At 41.9% G+C, this 17,083-nt stretch overlaps 1 protein-coding gene across 1 annotated transcript in view; it reads left to right on the forward strand.

The window, feature by feature from the left end:
* Positions 1 to 6: 6 nt before the first annotated feature.
* The window catches only part of SWAP70 (SWAP switching B-cell complex subunit 70), a 64,426-nt gene continuing 47,349 nt past the window's right edge, over positions 7 to 17,083 (forward strand). The window contains exons 1-2 of the mRNA XM_019551885.1: positions 7 to 117; positions 11,690 to 11,830. Coding sequence (XP_019407430.1) covers positions 19 to 117; positions 11,690 to 11,830 — 240 coding nt within the window. The 5' untranslated portion in view covers positions 7 to 18. The remainder of the gene's footprint in view (positions 118 to 11,689; positions 11,831 to 17,083) is intronic.

Raw genomic sequence — 17,083 nt, forward strand, 5'->3', positions numbered from 1 at the left:
GGCGGCAGGCGGCTGGCCATGGCGGGGCTCAAGGAGGAGCTGCTCAAGGCCATCTGGCACGCCTTCACCGCGCTCGACCTGGACCGCAGCGGCAAGGTCTCCAAGTCCCAGCTCAAGGTGAGCGCCCCCGGCTCCCCCGCAGCCCGCCCCTCTCTGATCCGGCAGGCACGACGTCCCCGCTCGCCCCCCTGGCACGTCTGCAGGCCTGGAGCTGCCCGGGGGCCACCGCCCGCCCCGCGACAGCAGGAGTGGTGGAGAGGCGCCGGCCCCGCTGCGCTTTCCTCCCCGGGCTCGAAGCCCTCACTCAGAGGAGAAGTAGGGTGGCCGGCTGTAGCCGCCCTGGTCGGCAACGTTTTCGGGCGGGGTGCCAGAAACACCCACAGACTTGGCCTGCAAGAGGTCGGCGTGCCAGGGAGGACCGCAGGGAGCCATCATAGTACTTGGGGCCGGACGGGACCTCGTTGTGGCAGGGCCCGAGGGGAAAGCGCCTTTGTGTGCCGCGCTCTGGCATGCGTGCCAGGGGTTGCCTACCCCTGGTCTAAGGACATAGGCAGGCGGGGCTCGTTGGGGAACTGTTATATCTTTTATTGGGCCAGCTCAAATACTTGAGTTTGAGGCTTAGAAAAGATGTCACTGCTCCCCCAACGCACCTTGCCTGCCTCTTGGAGAAGCAGGGCTGGCGGAAACCTCCGGAGGGCATCCAGTGCAAGCCCCTGCCTGAGGCAGGATCAGCCCTGTTCAAACCGTACTGTACAAATCATAATCTTAAACTCTACATAAGACTGCTGGGGTAAAATTCCTTCCCGACCCCAAATACACCGATTGTTGCTTGTGCTCCTAAAAGCACTCGGGCGGCTCGCTGTACTTGATCCCAGCCTGGCTTTGCAGGCTGGAGAAGAGGAGTTGGGCTAGATCAGCGGTTCCCAAACTGTGATGGGTCGCAATATCAACGGATGGGGTTGCGGGGGTGGAGGGCTATGCTGAGGAAATGGGACCATAAAAGTGTGGGAAGTATTGGGCTAGATGAATCTGCTGAAAAGGAACAGTTCACATGTTGATAACTGGGGCTGTAGATGATTGTGTTGAAGGCTTGTGGGCAGAATGGGGATTAACCTGTAGTGGAAAGAAGGCTTGGCTTAATCGCTTCCTGATTGATTGCATTCAGTGCCACACAATTTAATTGGATTCATAGTGCATGAGGAGGGGTGGAGCGTTGTAGCTGTGATGGTCCAGGAATATGTATCGAAGGACTCCCAGTTAAGCAGCTGGTTCAATAAAAGGTGTCGCTTAAAAAAAAAAATCCTTGCCTCTAGGAAATTGAATCACTGCCTTCCTACTGTGCTACTATAGTGTCAGCACAACTTAAAGATTCAACCAACATCTCTTTCCCCTTCACGACAGCCCTTGGGAAGGCTCAGTTTAACTTCAAGTGAGAGTTTTTGACAGGAGGCAGAATGTGGCAGAACTGCTTGAGTTACAGCTCAAGTTGACAGGGTGATGGAGATAAGCTCTAGGTCACCTCTAGCCTCCATAGTCTCTTCAGGCAACACCAGACTCTCACTGTTCTGCAGCAGGGTCAATAAGAGTACTATAGTGGGAAACCTGGGGCTAAATTAACTTGGTTGTAGAGACAAATGTTCTAATTGTTCAGGTCTAGCATGACTTCTGGAGGATTCCTGTTTTCTTTATGTGCCACTAGTCCTTGTTCTCTCCTGTCTTGATTTGCATGTCCAGAGTGTCTCTAGTGGGTTATGGAAGAGTGAAAGATCCCACACAATTTACTGATTAATTTGATGCACCTGGCTGGGGGAGTATTTGGTTGATTGCACGATTTCACAATGATTGCACACTTAATTAATACAACACAATTTTATTTTAAAATTCCTTGCTATGCATATAACACTGCTTAGCTTTAAGAAAAGCTACAAACATTAAAAACACAGTAACTACATATATTAGAAACAATGCTGCAAATGCACTTCCTTCTCAAACAATGCTATAAGAATTAGTATTACAAAAACAACTACAATTACAAGTAAAGGTTATTTCTCATGGTATACTTACAATCCTAGAATTCCTAGAAACCAAATCCCCAAGGATACTTTCATTCTTTAGTTATGGTTTTAGGGTTGGTCTCAGCAGCGATAGAAACAAGTCCCCTTCCTTCCGTCCTACTTGGGCACGCCGCGGCTTCAGCGTGAACGGGAGTTCTTGTTCATGGAGAGGGTGGCTCAGGTGATCAGTCTGATCCAGTCTACACTTGCGATTCTTCCTTCGGTGTTCTGCAAGTGAGGTTACTTCCAAACTGGGACTGTAGGTTACAGTTTTTATTGGGTGAGTTGCCATCTTGGGCCCCTCCTACCCAAACCTGTCACTACTCCCAAATTTTACCCAACAGATTCCTTTCCTGGGTCTTCTTTGGGAAATTTTCCAGATCACTGCTGTGACCTCTTGCCAGCCCTCTCCAAAAGCCCCTAGGTTTCTATCTCTCAGAATGTTTGCCCAAGGGTCATTTTTAGGTTAACTTTGTTAAAGGCCTCTAGAGATAATAGTCAAAAACCAAGACATTCAGCACGTTCACTGCAAGGCCTCTAAAGATAAAATTCAAAATCAAGATATTCATCATGTAGGCAAAAACAAGCAACGACCCTAGATAAAAAGATGAGCCTTGCCTTTTTTCTAAACTGGCTAATGGATATTTATTACAAGCATTCGAACTATTACATTCAATATGACACAGAGCTGTGTTCTCATCTTCACTGCAGTCTCCAGGAGATGTTGCAGCTCTTAGAGGCATGCCAAAGCTTTGATCTAGCCAACTGAAGTAACACATGTAATGAAAACAGTGGTCTAGGCTCTGGGTGTGAGCCAGTCTCCCTAATATGCAGGGTCACAGATGAACTTGTATGGCTTACGGTCAAACCCATGAAGCTGCATCTTTGCTGCTGCTCTTCCCTGGGTTGGTCAAGCTCAGAGATGCCTTAGATGTGTTGCAATTGTATTGCCTCATTACAGCGTATACTCTCTCCCCCCTCTAGTTATGTTTTGCAGTAGTTATTTCCCTTTACTCTTAATTAATCTGCCTTGAGTGGAGGAGAGCATAAAGGAAATGGCTTTGTCCTCTTTGACAGTTTCCCATAGAGTAAGCATGTTGGGCACTGCTTATGTTAAATAAAGCATGTTGGGCACTGCTTATGTTAAATATCTGCTCTATTACTTACAGAACATTCTCTTAAACCTTTTCGGTATTTGTAAGTCTTCTGGAATAAAAAAAATAACTTCAGTCTTTGCAGTTTGAGCATTTACTCATGAAAATAAAATCAGATTAACAGCCAGTTTGAGAGGTCATTAACCAGTGAAAATAAGGAGTTCATATACTGGCCCTATGAGATTAGTGTTTCGGAAAAGTGAGGAGTGTGCGCCATTTACTCTGGATAACTAAAAATTGTTCCTGTCTAATCTAGGGGTAGTAGATTGTACAGGGAAGACATTTTATTATAATGATACTATTTTTTTAGTGCTACTGGACTTATAATTTTTTCTAGTGTTACATTGCAGGACAAAATATCCAGGTAACATGGCAGTAGGTATGCTGAAAAATTGATTGATTGGTAGATATTTAGAGCATTAGGAGGAAGTATGTTTAATGTTGACAAGATTCTGCTGCCAAAGAGTGGTGTAAAAGTCTGATGAAATAACTCTGTTTTCTAAGAACAAGAAGTAAACATTTACAACTTGCAAACCTACCATCCACAAAAGGAAGGAAAATCAACTACATATAAGCTTTCCTTCTTTTAAGTGTAAACTAATTGGGAATGATTCTTTAGTTGTGCATGCCTGTGTAATGCCCTCCTATTAATATTGTGTTCAGCAGTGAAATGTTCCAATATTTGTGCAGGAAACAAAAGCTTTTTTGGACAATAGGGTACAATGCTGATCCATTAATTTTATTGCAAATGGAGTACAGTACTATTTCTGAAGAAAATGCATTCTAATTTATCTTCCCAATTATTGTGTTTGCTTTCCAAACGGGACATTTTAATATGGAATAAAAATAGACATATACAGTAGAGGTGTGTACCTCCTACATTGATTGTGACTGAATATAACTTAAGTAGAAAGTACTGTAATAGAAACAAGTTGGTTCGTGGTTTCATTCCCCTACTGTATTGTCTGGAGAGGAGCCAAGCTCATGTGATCCATGAGGCAGTTACTTGTATGAAATCTCCCTCATCCCTTATCAGCTAACAATTTAGTTCTGTTGTCTTTCAATTTACTAGTAAAGAGACTAGAAGTGAACAGAGAAGATGTAGTTCTTTACTCTAATTGGTGAGTCTTTTAAATGAAAATATTGGTGTTACTAAAGCAAAATCAGTACTCCAGTGTAGTTTAAAATTTTCTTTTTCAGCGCACATTGATTTTTTTTATCAGTATTTTGCCATTGCACTGATAACTCATTTTCCTCCAAATGAGCAAAAAATTTAAGCTTTTATGCTGCTCCTCGTTCTTAAGTTATGCATACTACATCTAAACACCATCATTGTTTTGTTCATATTGCCCATGCTCTTTCACATGCCAATACAGCAAAACCACAATAACTTTTGTGGATGTAATTATAGCTTCAGTTTTCTAAGGTGGTTGTAGGAGCTACAGGCAGGCACTTGTATTGCTATCTTTACATCTGATTTAATCTTTTTTGCACACTGTTGTGTCTAAATATTTGAATTTTTTTTTAATTAAAATGTTTTATGTTGTCAGTTGGTAATTTTGGAAAGTTACTCCCATTGCTTCCTGTTGGACTTCACTAAGTTTGCTTGTAGCATTAAGTGCTATTCTGGTAGTGTAGCTATGGCATTAGATTTAAAGAGCATCTCTAAACAGTGTTGTGCCATGCTAGAGAGCACCACCATGAAAACATGCCTGGCTCCTCAGTCCATTTTCACATGTATGAAATGCCAAAAATGTCATGTACAGTAGCTGCTTTTTGGGGGAGGGGAAGGCAGGCCTAGCACCACTGTAATGACCTATGCGACCTTTTTTCAGCATGCAGTCAAGGAGTAAGTGAGACATGCCTTGATGACACTTCCTTGGTGGGGCATAGATGTGCCTTGAGAAGTGACACAAGTTGAACTATATTTACAAACTATATTTACATAACCATTTCTTGATACTTTTCATGTAACTGTTATCATGTTTTCTCTCTCTCTCTCTCTCTCTCTCTCTCTCTCTCTCTCTCTCTCTCCTGCTGTCTCTTTTTTTTCTGTCAGTGATCTAGATCAACAGTCAGCATCCTTCATATGCCATGAATAACTTTCATAGGTTGTGGGCCAGAATGACCTAACTCAGGTCAGAGCTGAGCAGACACTAAAACTCAGGTGCTGCTGCTTTCTGCACCGGTGTGGGGAAAGCTCAATTATCCTTGGCTTGGACCAAATAGCACTGTGGGCCACATCTGGCCTGTAGACCATAGGTTGACTGCCCCTGGTTTAGATTTTGAAAAGTGTTTTTGGGTGCCCAGTTCAAGATACTTTTAAATAAGGCGACTTTTTGGAATGTGTGTGACCAATGCTTTTGGAAAATCAGGCCTATTTTTGGTTTGCCAAGTTAACTGCCAAAAATGAACCTACTGAAGTCATAGCTGCCTTTGAAGGTGTAAGCCAATGTTCTGATGGAAGTCTGCTGGGTGATACAGGATTAACTCAATAGGCGGGGTGGAAACAAATAGGTATGAAGTATGGAGCGGTAGTTCAGTGCATGTGGTGAGAAGATATGAGAACACATTTAAGATGGGCCCAAGGGTTTTTCTGCGTGGGGTAATAGAGTGGGTGGAGTAGGATGGAGTTTTAAAGTTTTAGGGTGTCCATTGGGGAGTGTGCTGGGGTGTTTTTGTTTTTATCTTGTGGGATGTTTGTTACTGCAAGCTTCTCTGAGCCCTTCTGGGTAGGGTGAAATATAAATCTAAATAATAATATTAATAATAAAAGTGGGTAATCAAAGTGAGTGTGTGGTGGAAGGATGGTGTGTGGTTGGAGAGAGACAGACCCCTCAGGAAGGAGGAAGTTAGACAATACAATAAAGAATTGCAGTCTGTGGCAAAATGGGCAGGACCATAATAAGACAATTGATGTCTTCTAGTATTTAAGGATAATGAGTCATTCTGACTCATTATTATTATAAATCATTACTATTATTTTAACTGGACTACAATTTTATCTATCTGTCTTTGAGGTGGCTAGGAGCAGTAGTTGTAAACCAGGATGTTTTTGTGCTATGTGCAGTACAAACACAGGGCAGAAACATGGACCCTGACTCCGAGAGTTTATATTCCAAGACGCATAACAGTGGCTAGATTTATACAGGTCAAGGAGGAATACAAAGAAACAATGAGTTTGTGTGCATCAGCATGATAGGCAGTGGTCTCGGTGCACCAGCAGCCTACTAAATTATTTTGTAGATGTCATAAAATAGAGTTCTAAAGAGGGCTTGAAGGAAGATAATGAGGGATGTTTATGGGAAACTCCTTTAGGAAAAACATAAAAGATAGAAGCACTTGTTTGAGAATTCTGACAATTTAGAGGTAGAGGTAGGCCGGTATTGTGGGCAGCTTAGAAGCAGAAGCTGACTTTCTGATAGAAAGAGGAGCTGGTCTGGTGTGGATGGGCTGCAATTAAGGCTTTTGGGCATGAAGACAAATAAGTGGCATATATTTGCAATAGAGAAAGGGGGAGTAGAAAAGAGATTCAGAGTGACAGGGCAGCAGATTATTTTTTTCAGCGGGGTTGTGAATGGACAGAAGGAGAGGGAGACTGTATTTGTTCAAGCTGGAGAAAAGGATGCTGAATTAATGAAGACCTAAGATGGCGAGACTCTGAATGAGGGTTGTAGCTGTAAGAATGAACTGGAATGGCTGTTTCACAGCAGTGTTACATTGACAGAATCTACAAATTACAGTCTGATAATGAGGACCTCAAGATAGGTCAATCTGGAATGATACCCAGTTACAGGTCTTTGTAACAGGTAGGATGATGTTAGTGTTCACAAGAATTAAGGGGGAAAAAAAAAAAGCATTTCAGGGTGAAGCTTGAGTTAACTGGCTAGATTGCCTACAGTGTCAGAGGTACAGTCCTGATGCATCCAGAAATTAATCCTTATGAAGCTACTGAGTAGAATTGTAAGGTTCTATAACCTCTCTCTTTTTAAGCCTGTAAAGAAGGTGGGAGGGAGAAAACACTCTCCTACAAAGACAAAAGCAGCGCTGAAGAAATTAATCACGGCCAGCGTGAAGTTTTCTTTCTGGTCACACTTGTCAACAAATGCTCTTTTACATGGAGAACTTAGTATTTCATGCTGAAGCTGACCAACAGGCATGTCTTTTTTGGGGAACAGCAGAAAATGTGAGTGTCCAAAGTAAATGGGCCCGTCTGTTTACAGTAAAGTATACGCATAAGTTTTGGATCAGGGACTAAGTGGTTTTAAAATAACAGAAGTAGAATTGTTTTGGACAGACAGACTCCAAGTAAGCTTGCTTTAAAAGAAATAAGCCAATCTGATTTGTCCATCTTTGTTTACCTTCACTTGCTGCTGGTGAAACTACTCAGTTACAGCTCACTACAGCATAGCTGGAAAGATAAGCGTCTGGCGCAGAAAGAGAGTGGTTCTGGCATGAAGGTGGATTGTTAAACGTGGCAGAAGAGCATAATAAGTACTGAAAGAAAAAGTTGCTTAGCAACTATGTCGGCACTAGAAGAGTGATTCTTACTGGTAAAGGTTTTTTTCCTTCTTCTCACAGTTGATAGCGATTCTGCAGTACAAATACATTTTAGTACCCTAATTAAACTAGTACTGGATTTTATTATTATTACTACTCATAGAAGATGATATGCTGGTTCTGGTAATGTACTGAAGAAAGAGAAGTAAGATCTTGGAGCAGAGTTTACTAAACATACTGGATAGCAAGAAAAGAAGTTGGTTCCCTGCCACTGCAAAGAATGCCAGGCTTTGGAAGGAATCAAGGAATTTCCTGAATCATGAAAAGAAAGCACCAAACTTAGGAGGGAAGTTAGAGTCCCTTCCTGGGTAATTGGTTTCCAGTTGTTGAAGCCACCCAAGTGTTTCCTTCAGACTTAGGACAGCAGTAGTCCCTCAAATTGGAGAGGGAATATAAGTGTAAGAACTGAGATGGCAAGAAAATACTGCATGTGTGAGATTTCATCATTGTTGTCAGTAACATTTTTGTAAATCAAGATTAGAATATTATGAATAGTTTTGCAATATTTTTTATTATGGGCAGTTTAGTTGCCGGAATCAAATAGATTCTCCCTCTCCTTTAATCTCCTGTAGATGATAGGTAAACAGGAAAGGCCTTGATCAGAGGAAGAGAGGATGCCATTCTTTTTCATTGTGTTAGATAGTTGGACTTCAATGTTTGGGATACTTTCACCAAACAGATAAGTAGAAGGGAAACATCATGTTGAAAGTGAGCTGTCTTTATTTCTGTTTGTGTGCATCAGGTTTTTTGTTTGGTTAGGTTTTTTTTTTAAGATGATTGTCCACTTATACATAGTAGGTTGGTGAAAGACTAATTAGACTGAATGGTAAAAATTGCTTGAATGCTTCTGATCACTGAAGTGGAGATGTGCATTTTAGGAGAGTCCAGGAGGGTCATAGCATCTTTCCTCAATATATTAAAGTCCACTCTCAAATGGTCAGTGTGATGCATAAGACCGAATTCTACCCCACTTCTGCTTCTTCCCCACCTTTCTCCCTGGAAGTCTATCCAAAAATGTTTGTTCACTTGAATTCTTGCGTACAGTCTAAGAGACCAGACGTTGTGTAAATGCAGTTTTTTTTTCTTTTTTCTTTTTGCCTGGATGGTTATTTGTGCAGTTCACAACGTAGACACACAGTTGCAGAGACCATTTTACTGTCTTGAAAATTTGGCTCTTAATCTGAAATGACTGTCAATACCTAGCAGCACCAATTTTTGTTCCTTACGTCTTTGCTACATGTCAGTGTGTTTTTATCATGAATTGTGAAGGGTGTGGATAAAGTGAATAGGGAACTGTTAATCAGTTAAGCCCCAGAATACAAGCTCCATGGGACACGCACTGAAATCAGGAGGTAAATTAACAAGAGAAGTACCATTTTTACGCAGCAGTTAACATATAGAACTTGTTGCCACAGGAGGTTGTAGAGGTACATAGTAGAACTAGGTTATAAAGGGGATTAAACAGATTAATGGAGGTTAGGTCTGTTGGGCAGTATTATTTAGACAGTCAGGAATATGTTCTCTGACATCCTTAAACTAATGAAAGTTGAGGCCAGGGAGGGTATGGCAGGGAACAGATCATTCTAGACTTGCCAGGTATTTATGTGCTTTTTCTCTAAAGCATTTAGTACTTGCCATTGACAGAAACTACCTGGCTAGCTGGACTATTGATCTGATGCAGTGCAGAATTTATGCTCTCATTTTATTTAAAGTACAAGCACAAAGACTGTTTTTTCATTGAAGCTTGTGATTTTTGTAAATGGAAAATACGCAGATTGTGGGGTAGGGAGGAATCCCTCTTTGAACTGTTGGTGGTCTTGATAAGATTTCATACTCTGAATACTTACATTTTGCTTGTTTCTTACCCTACAAACTGTAATGTAACTTAACTTGAAAACAAACCAGAATTACTCTTAAATATGTAACCTAGGTACTTTTTACTTCGCTCATAAATTGAGAGACTTGAAACATATTTCTACTTCTTGTTCTGTAGCTAGCCTATTCTGAACTGCTGTCTCTGTAGTCAGCTAAATATACCTGCTTTAAGTCATCTGCAGATTTGTTTACTACTTTCTCTCTCTCTCTCTTCCTTGTTCTATTTTTTAATTTTGTACTTGCCCAGCAAACAGAGGAACATTATATATCTAAGTAATGTTGGCTGCAGCCTTTCTTTGCAAGTTGGGGGTTAACTTTCTTTAAGTAGGCAGGATGCATGTATTGAAAAGATGTAAACTATTTTATTTCTGTTTACTTAGTTGGCATCTTTCTGTGTTTTTGTGCATTTCTATTAACAGTTCTTGTGTAGCAGATTAGGAGAAAATTTACAGTTTCCGCCTGTTCTTAATATGAAACTAAATTTTTAATCTGATTTCTGTAGCTGTAGAAAGTATATAATCCTTAGAAGGATGAATCTGTATCATTCAAAATCATAGGACCATCCCCTGCAACTTGAATGAGAGTAGGTTCAGTACCTAATAAGCCCTGTTCTGCTAGTTGTTAAGCAGGTTGTTTTGATTTTTTGGGAACCTGTTCACAAGGGAAGCAAAAGAAAGATAGCATATAGTATTTGTGTTTGAGAACTGCTGTAACGTTTATTTACACTGTAGATGCCACTAGGTTCATGGCACAAAAGTAAATATGATTCCAGTTCTGCATTCAGTGAGACCAATGTGTTAGTGAATAGGTAGTTGTTTGCTTACAAAACACAATATACTTTGGAAAAGTTTAAAGGCATTTATTACCAATTAATTTTTGTGAATTTTTGTACTTCCTTAAAACTACTCAAGCATGGAGCCTTTTAAGGTCATTTACTAGAATCGGCATGGGGTTGTGGGTGAAACTGCCAAAATAACACATGCAAATATATTGTTTTAAAATGAAGAGTTGAAAAGTTTCTTCTGAGCTCTTTTCCTTCATACGACATTGTTTACTTTTTAATAGTTGAAACACTTGAAATATTGAAATGTAACTATAAAAAGGAAGTAGATGAGATATTCAAAGTTAATACCTTCACCTGACAAGTGTCACTCTTCCATAAACTGAGAGGTTTATTGAAACATTTTACTTGAGTCCTATTTGCTACATCTCAAATAGGTATAATCAGAAAAGATAGTTATTTCTTATCATTTCCTTCTTGTTTCTAAGATTCCCTTACTTCCAAAAATGTCAGCATTCCAGGTATACTTTGCATGGCTACATGCCTGTTGTAACAATTATGTTCCTGTTAACAGTGTTACAGTGGGTGCATCTACAGGAGACACTTACTGTGGAGTTGCCTAATTAGCTCCGCAGTAAAGCATCACTGTTTACATGAGTGGTGTTATTGGGCGGGAGTAAACTAATTAACTCTGCTTTAGCATAGTACTGCATGACACTAGTGCTGTTCTGTGGTGGAATTATTTACTCCACCACAGTGCGTATGCAGACAGTGACTGGGACTGGCTGAGGCATTAGGCTGCTACAGTTCAGGGCTGCTTGTGGGCTAGTCCTGCACTGTAGCACCCTTGTGCCCCAGCTAGCCCCTCCATAGCATGTTGAGCCAGGCAGGAGCAGCCCTGTGTTGGCAGGCTGAACCCCTTCCCTCTCCCCCGGCCCCTTGCCAGCCAAGGGCACGCCACCTCCGTCTCAGTGTGCTGTGTTCCTGGGTACACACATAAATACTGCACCTGGGAGCAATAAATTGTGCTGGAGTTATTGCCCTGAATTCATTTAATGTGTAGATACATCCAGTTTGAAGTATTTTAATCCCTGCAACTCTCAAAATATATTTTTCTTCCCAAAAAATCCCAGTGTAAAATTTACCCTGACAAGAATATGTCCCATCCTTTGGTGGTGGTAAATTTGAGATCCTTACATTAAGAAAACTAAGAGGAGGGTGGCTAAGTGTAATAGTGAACTTACTGATGTGCCTTCAATTTCTAGGTCCTTTCTCACAACTTGTGCACGGTGCTCAATGTTCCCCATGACCCAGTGGCCTTGGAAGAACATTTTAGAGATGACGATGAAGGACCTGTTTCCAATCAGGGTTACATGCCTTATTTAAACAAATTCATCTTGGAAAAGGTAAGGTGTAGTTTCTTTTATTCTGCCTTCACTCAAGCAACGTTTGGATTTGGCAGTATCATAGAATGAATTACATACATGTATGCGCACCCACAACATACTCAGTAGTGATAAATTCCTATATTTAGAAATGTGCTTGGGTTAAAGAAATGCTGATTCTGTATCTCTGTATTGGGCCGCAATGGAGATATGCTCTGTACAGAGCTGGGTGCTTTAAAAGGCAAGGTGCAGTATTATACTTCCCCCCCACCAACCCCGCTTGGTTTCTATTTTCTATCATACCTAGTTGCTTTCTGGGCCACCCTCATGCAGAGCTGTATTTGTACAAATACAATTTTACAAATTGTACAAATACAGCTCTGCATTGTTAGGATCTCTGTAGGTCCTCATTTTAAAATATTTTAGGGCTGCACATGGATTCTGCTGTTGCTGTGATGTAGAATTGTGAATCATGATGTTATTTGCAGACAGGAAGGTCATAAATCCTGTAGATCAGGGATTGGCAATCTTTTGCTGTCACAGGCCAGAGCTTGCAATCTGGTTTCTAGCTGTGGGCTACAAACCTCTGCCACGCCCTCACCGTTTCCCTCCCCTCCACCAGCTCAAGCCACCCACACTTCTCCGTACTGCAGGTACTCAGCTTCTGCAGAGAGAGAAAGAGAGCAGGGGGGAGGGCTGTGGATGAGAGTACTGTGGAGGGGATAGGCGGCATGATGCAGCTGTGTTGTGCTGGGCAGGTTGGGCCTTCCCCAGGCCAGGTCCAACCTCTTTGCATGCCTGACCTGGCCAAAGCCATAGGCTGCCATCTCCTGCCTTAGATCTCTAGCAACAGGTTATTTTAGGTAAAATACCTGCAAGAAAAATTCTGGTGAGATTCAGTATATAAGGCTGTTAAGTAGAAGTTTTTACAAGTTAGTTCTAGTGTGTAGGTGCTCTCTGGGTACTCTATTTAAGTTGGTTTAATAAAAGATATTAGATTCACCCGAAGAACCCTTTCTGTGTCCTTAGACTAACACGGCTACAACCTGTACCCCTGGGTACAGTCTTTTGTTGTTAGTTTGGTTTTGTGATGTATTTTTGGGGACAGGAATCTGGCGAGCAAAAAGCAGGTTTGATTTCTATTTTAATCTCATTAGAGATGATTTTTAAGGCAGAGTAGATCTCCAGGAGCCGAGCACTGGTGTTTTGGCTGGAATTCTTGAGAGATGGGATTATGCATGTGCTCTTCGTAACCATCTCCGTTCAAGAACTGGTGTGTTTAGTATAAAAATAAAAAATCTCCAAAGTTTCACTAAGGATTTATGTTTTTCTGCATCACTAATTTCTCTTTTAATGGGAAACTGACCTAAAAGACCCTAAAATCAGCTGAAGGGTGAGATAATTGTAGTGATCTTCTCTTATAACATGGAAAAGGTACCCGACAAAGTCATAAACATAGGCAAAACTTTGCAACTCCAGAGATCATGCTACATGCAAATTATTTAATGGCTTAATTTGCTTTTAATGTTTGCTTGAACTTAATATTTGTTTGCCTTTAATGCCAGTGAAAGAAGGGATATGACGTGAAGTGCAGGCTGTCTATTCGGAGATGTGAGATCCTTGAAATGTCTGGCTGAGGTGCTTTCAGCACTGAAGGCTGTTACAGGGGTGCTCAACCTCTCGCTTGCGGGCCAAATGCTGCTTGTGGAGCTTTGGAATCTGGCCCATGGGGCTCTCTGTGAGATGGGAAATTTGGCATCGGGGAGCAGTGGTAGTACTGCCACCCCTCTCTGCTGTAAAAATGCCAACCCTTGGGGAGAGCTGGGCCACAACTCTCCCCCTGCACAGCCAAATTGGAACCAGGCCATGTCCCCTTCCCTCTGTGCTGCTGGGGTAGGGGTTGGCTGTATCCCTTTTTCTCTGTGGGGCCAGGCCATGCCCCTTTCTCTCCACCAGGGCAGGTTGGGGCTGGGCTATGCCCCCTTCCTCCTGTGGGGCCAGGTCAAACCCCCTTCCCCTGTGCAGCTGGTTTGGGGCGGACCATGACCCCTTCCCCCTCCATGGGGCTGGATTTTAACTAGGTCATGGTCCCTCCCTTCTGTGGGGCCAGTTTGGGTGGGAGTGGCCTAAGTCATCTTCTATCACAAGGTTGGATCGAGGCCAGGCTGCACGACCAAATGAGGCCCTGCTGAATCTGGACCATGGAAAGATCGGGCAGTGCCCATCCAGCTGTTCAGCTAAAAAGGTCGAGCGCCACTGCAGTATTAGATTGTTCCACTCTACTCAATACTTCTCACCAGTCAGTTTCTTCTATCGTTCTGAGCTCTGTTTTTCTTCTGTCACCCATAGCTGGCTTTTAGTGGATTAGCTCTAAAGATTCATCAAGGAGTGTCACAATGCTCTTTATAACCAGGTGCTGTCTTTGTCACTCTCTGAAAATTTTTTCCATGAAATACTTGTGAAGAAGGAAGCATTTCAGTTCTGACTATTTATTTTAATAACGATACAGAATTCTAGCAGTGTTTTCCAAAACTTTCCAAGTAAGGAAGGGCCTTGTCTTTTCACAGTTTGAAGCAAATGTAAGGGTCATAGGATGAGTGTCTGAACTGTAGTCAAAATTTGTTACAATTCCTCTTTGTAGGTAATTTTAGGCAGTTATAGTCCTTCAAGGCCTGTGTGACCAGAGAGAGCGAGGTAGTGTTAGGGTGTTACACCAGTCCAAGCCTGTAGTGCACCATACAGAGCAAATAGAAAAGAGGTGGATAGGAAATGGAAAACCCTGGAAGGCATAAACAAGGGTTGAGGTATAAGGATGCTTTGACATAAACTCTGAATATGAGGAATTGCAGTGGCATAGGATTTTTACTAATGAGTGGCAGTTGAATTTGCAAATGAGTTTAATTGTAAAAGGCAAAAATTATTTAGAAAGCAGGGCTAGAATGCCTGGAGTTTCTTACTTTGTAATGTTAATTAAATGTTGCCTGTGATAACGCTTGCATCTTAGATTCAAACTTAAAAAAGTTGATGTGTTTTTTTTCCTTACTTTTAATTCCTCTTCTGAGATCTGAATATGCATTTTTGTATGCAAAAAGCCATCCTTGGGGACAGTATCTTAATTATGGCCTGTTTCTTTGAAGGCTTAAAGGTTATAAGAGGAAATGCAAAGAGAAGAGATGCAGCAGACAAAGGCACTAATGCATGACAAACCTCACTTTCAAAACTAGTGATGTTTTTCCTTCTTCCATTTCAGGAATTTCTGCCTTTTAGTTTGGCATACCTGGGAATAAGCAGTGGTTAGGCATATTTCTTCAAACTTTAGTATTAGTAAAACATATAACCATTTTAGGATCAGTGCCTTTGGCCTATATCATTCCTTTTGCTATTCCTGCTTAATACGTAAGAAGCCCTGTCATATTGTTTCCTGTAAATCTTTCTGTTAGGTTGGTCATATAACTGTCATCTTAATTTCAACAAGAGCAGGAATAGCTTCTTAGTGTAGGAGTCCTTGAACTCATGAGATGTTACTTTTTGAACATTAGCTAAATTCCGTTATTAAAAAAGAAACCCTTATGTGTGGTTTTTTTTTGTTAATGACATTGAGCATTTCTTAGCAAGTAAACATCAATATTAGTATATGCTGTAGATGCTTGCATTTTATCACCTCATTTTAAAGAAATCTGATGAAAACCATCTTGTAGGTCAGTCTACTATTGGCAGATGTGCATTCAGATAATCCTGATCTTTTTATTATCAACAATCATGACTGTCTGTACAAAAAAAAAATCAGTTTGAGACACTAAGTAACAACTTTCCCTGCCTTACTTCTCCTGAGTAAACCTTATTGAGAAAAATGTTCAGGCTTTTAAAATCTTTCCTCTTATACTCCTGAATGCAAATGAATTATTTATTTAGAGAACTGGGCAGTGACTTGCCCTGCAATAAAGCCTCTGTTGTTGAGCCAGAGAAGCATGGAGAAATGCCCAGGTTGACTAATTGAAGGAGGACGTTAATGGCAACAAGTTTTCCTTTGTTAGTATATGGAATTGTATATAACTAATAATCTGATCTTTTCATGCCATATTTCACTTATTTTATCTTTGGCATGTTTACATTGTAGTGCTGGTATCACCTTAGTCAAATATTACTGTAATATTAGAGGTACATACAGTACTACAAAAAATTTGACTTCTGCCTACATTTTATACTCTTCTTGTATATGTTAATAATTACAGTAGGTGCAAGGCAGAAGAGAATCTTATCCTTCAGCCATAGGTTACCTCTCTCCTTTGCTTTGTGATGCATGCAGGGTTTTTTACATGGTTAACCCACTAGGGACTGTGTTGGTCTTCATCAACTGTTTTGAGTCTTCATCATGAAAATAAATCAGTATTTGCATTTAAATGCTGTTTGCTTAAAGTGCCCTACTTTATAAATTCACCAGATTTCACAGATTCATAGACGTTAGGGCTGGAAGGGACCTCAGAAGATCATCGAGTCCAGCCCCCTGCCCAAAGGGCAGGATGTCAGCAGGGGTCATAGGATCCCAGCAAGACAGACATCCAAATGTCTCCTGAAGGGGTTCAAAGTAGGCGCTTGAACCACCTCCGGCGGCAGTCTGTTCACTGTATGGCTAGTGCAGGGGCAGGCAATTATTTCGGCTGGAGGGCTGCTTAACAAGTTTTGGTGAGGCGTTGAGGGCCGCAAGGGTAGCCCTGCCCCTTGGCAGGTGCTCTGCCCCCTGGTCACCATCTTGTGACCAGAAGCCCCACCCACCAACCCCTGACCTTTGCCACTGGAAATCTCTAACCTTACCCAGGAAGTACTCCTTTGGGCTGGGGGAAGGGGGTTGCTTGTATATTTTGTGTGGAGGGGTAGGGGTGTGGGGGAGTATGTGGATGGGGGTGTGGGTGTAGCGTGTGGGGGTGTAGGAGGGATGGGTATGGGGGTGTGTGTGGGATGTGTCGGGGATGCTTGTGATTGACGTGTATGTGTAGGATTACTGGGTATGTGGGTATAATGGGGGGTGTGGGGTGTATATGTGGATGCGTGTGGGGTGGGATGGGTGGTTGAATCGTATGGGACTGTTGGATGTGTGTGTGGGTATGACAAGAGGGTGGGGTGTGGGAGGAGGTATAGGTATGTGTGGGATGCGAGTGGATGGTGTGGGATGTGGGGTATGTTTATGGTGGGGGTCAGGGTTTGGGTGGATGTATGTGGTTAGGGTGTGTGATGTGTGACACAGTGTTGGGTGTGTGTGTGGGTATGGTGGGGGTG

This window comes from Crocodylus porosus, unplaced genomic scaffold (genome assembly GCF_001723895.1).
Source record: "Crocodylus porosus isolate Cpor-Errol unplaced genomic scaffold, CroPor_comp1, whole genome shotgun sequence".
Taxonomy (NCBI): Eukaryota; Metazoa; Chordata; order Crocodylia; family Crocodylidae; genus Crocodylus; species Crocodylus porosus.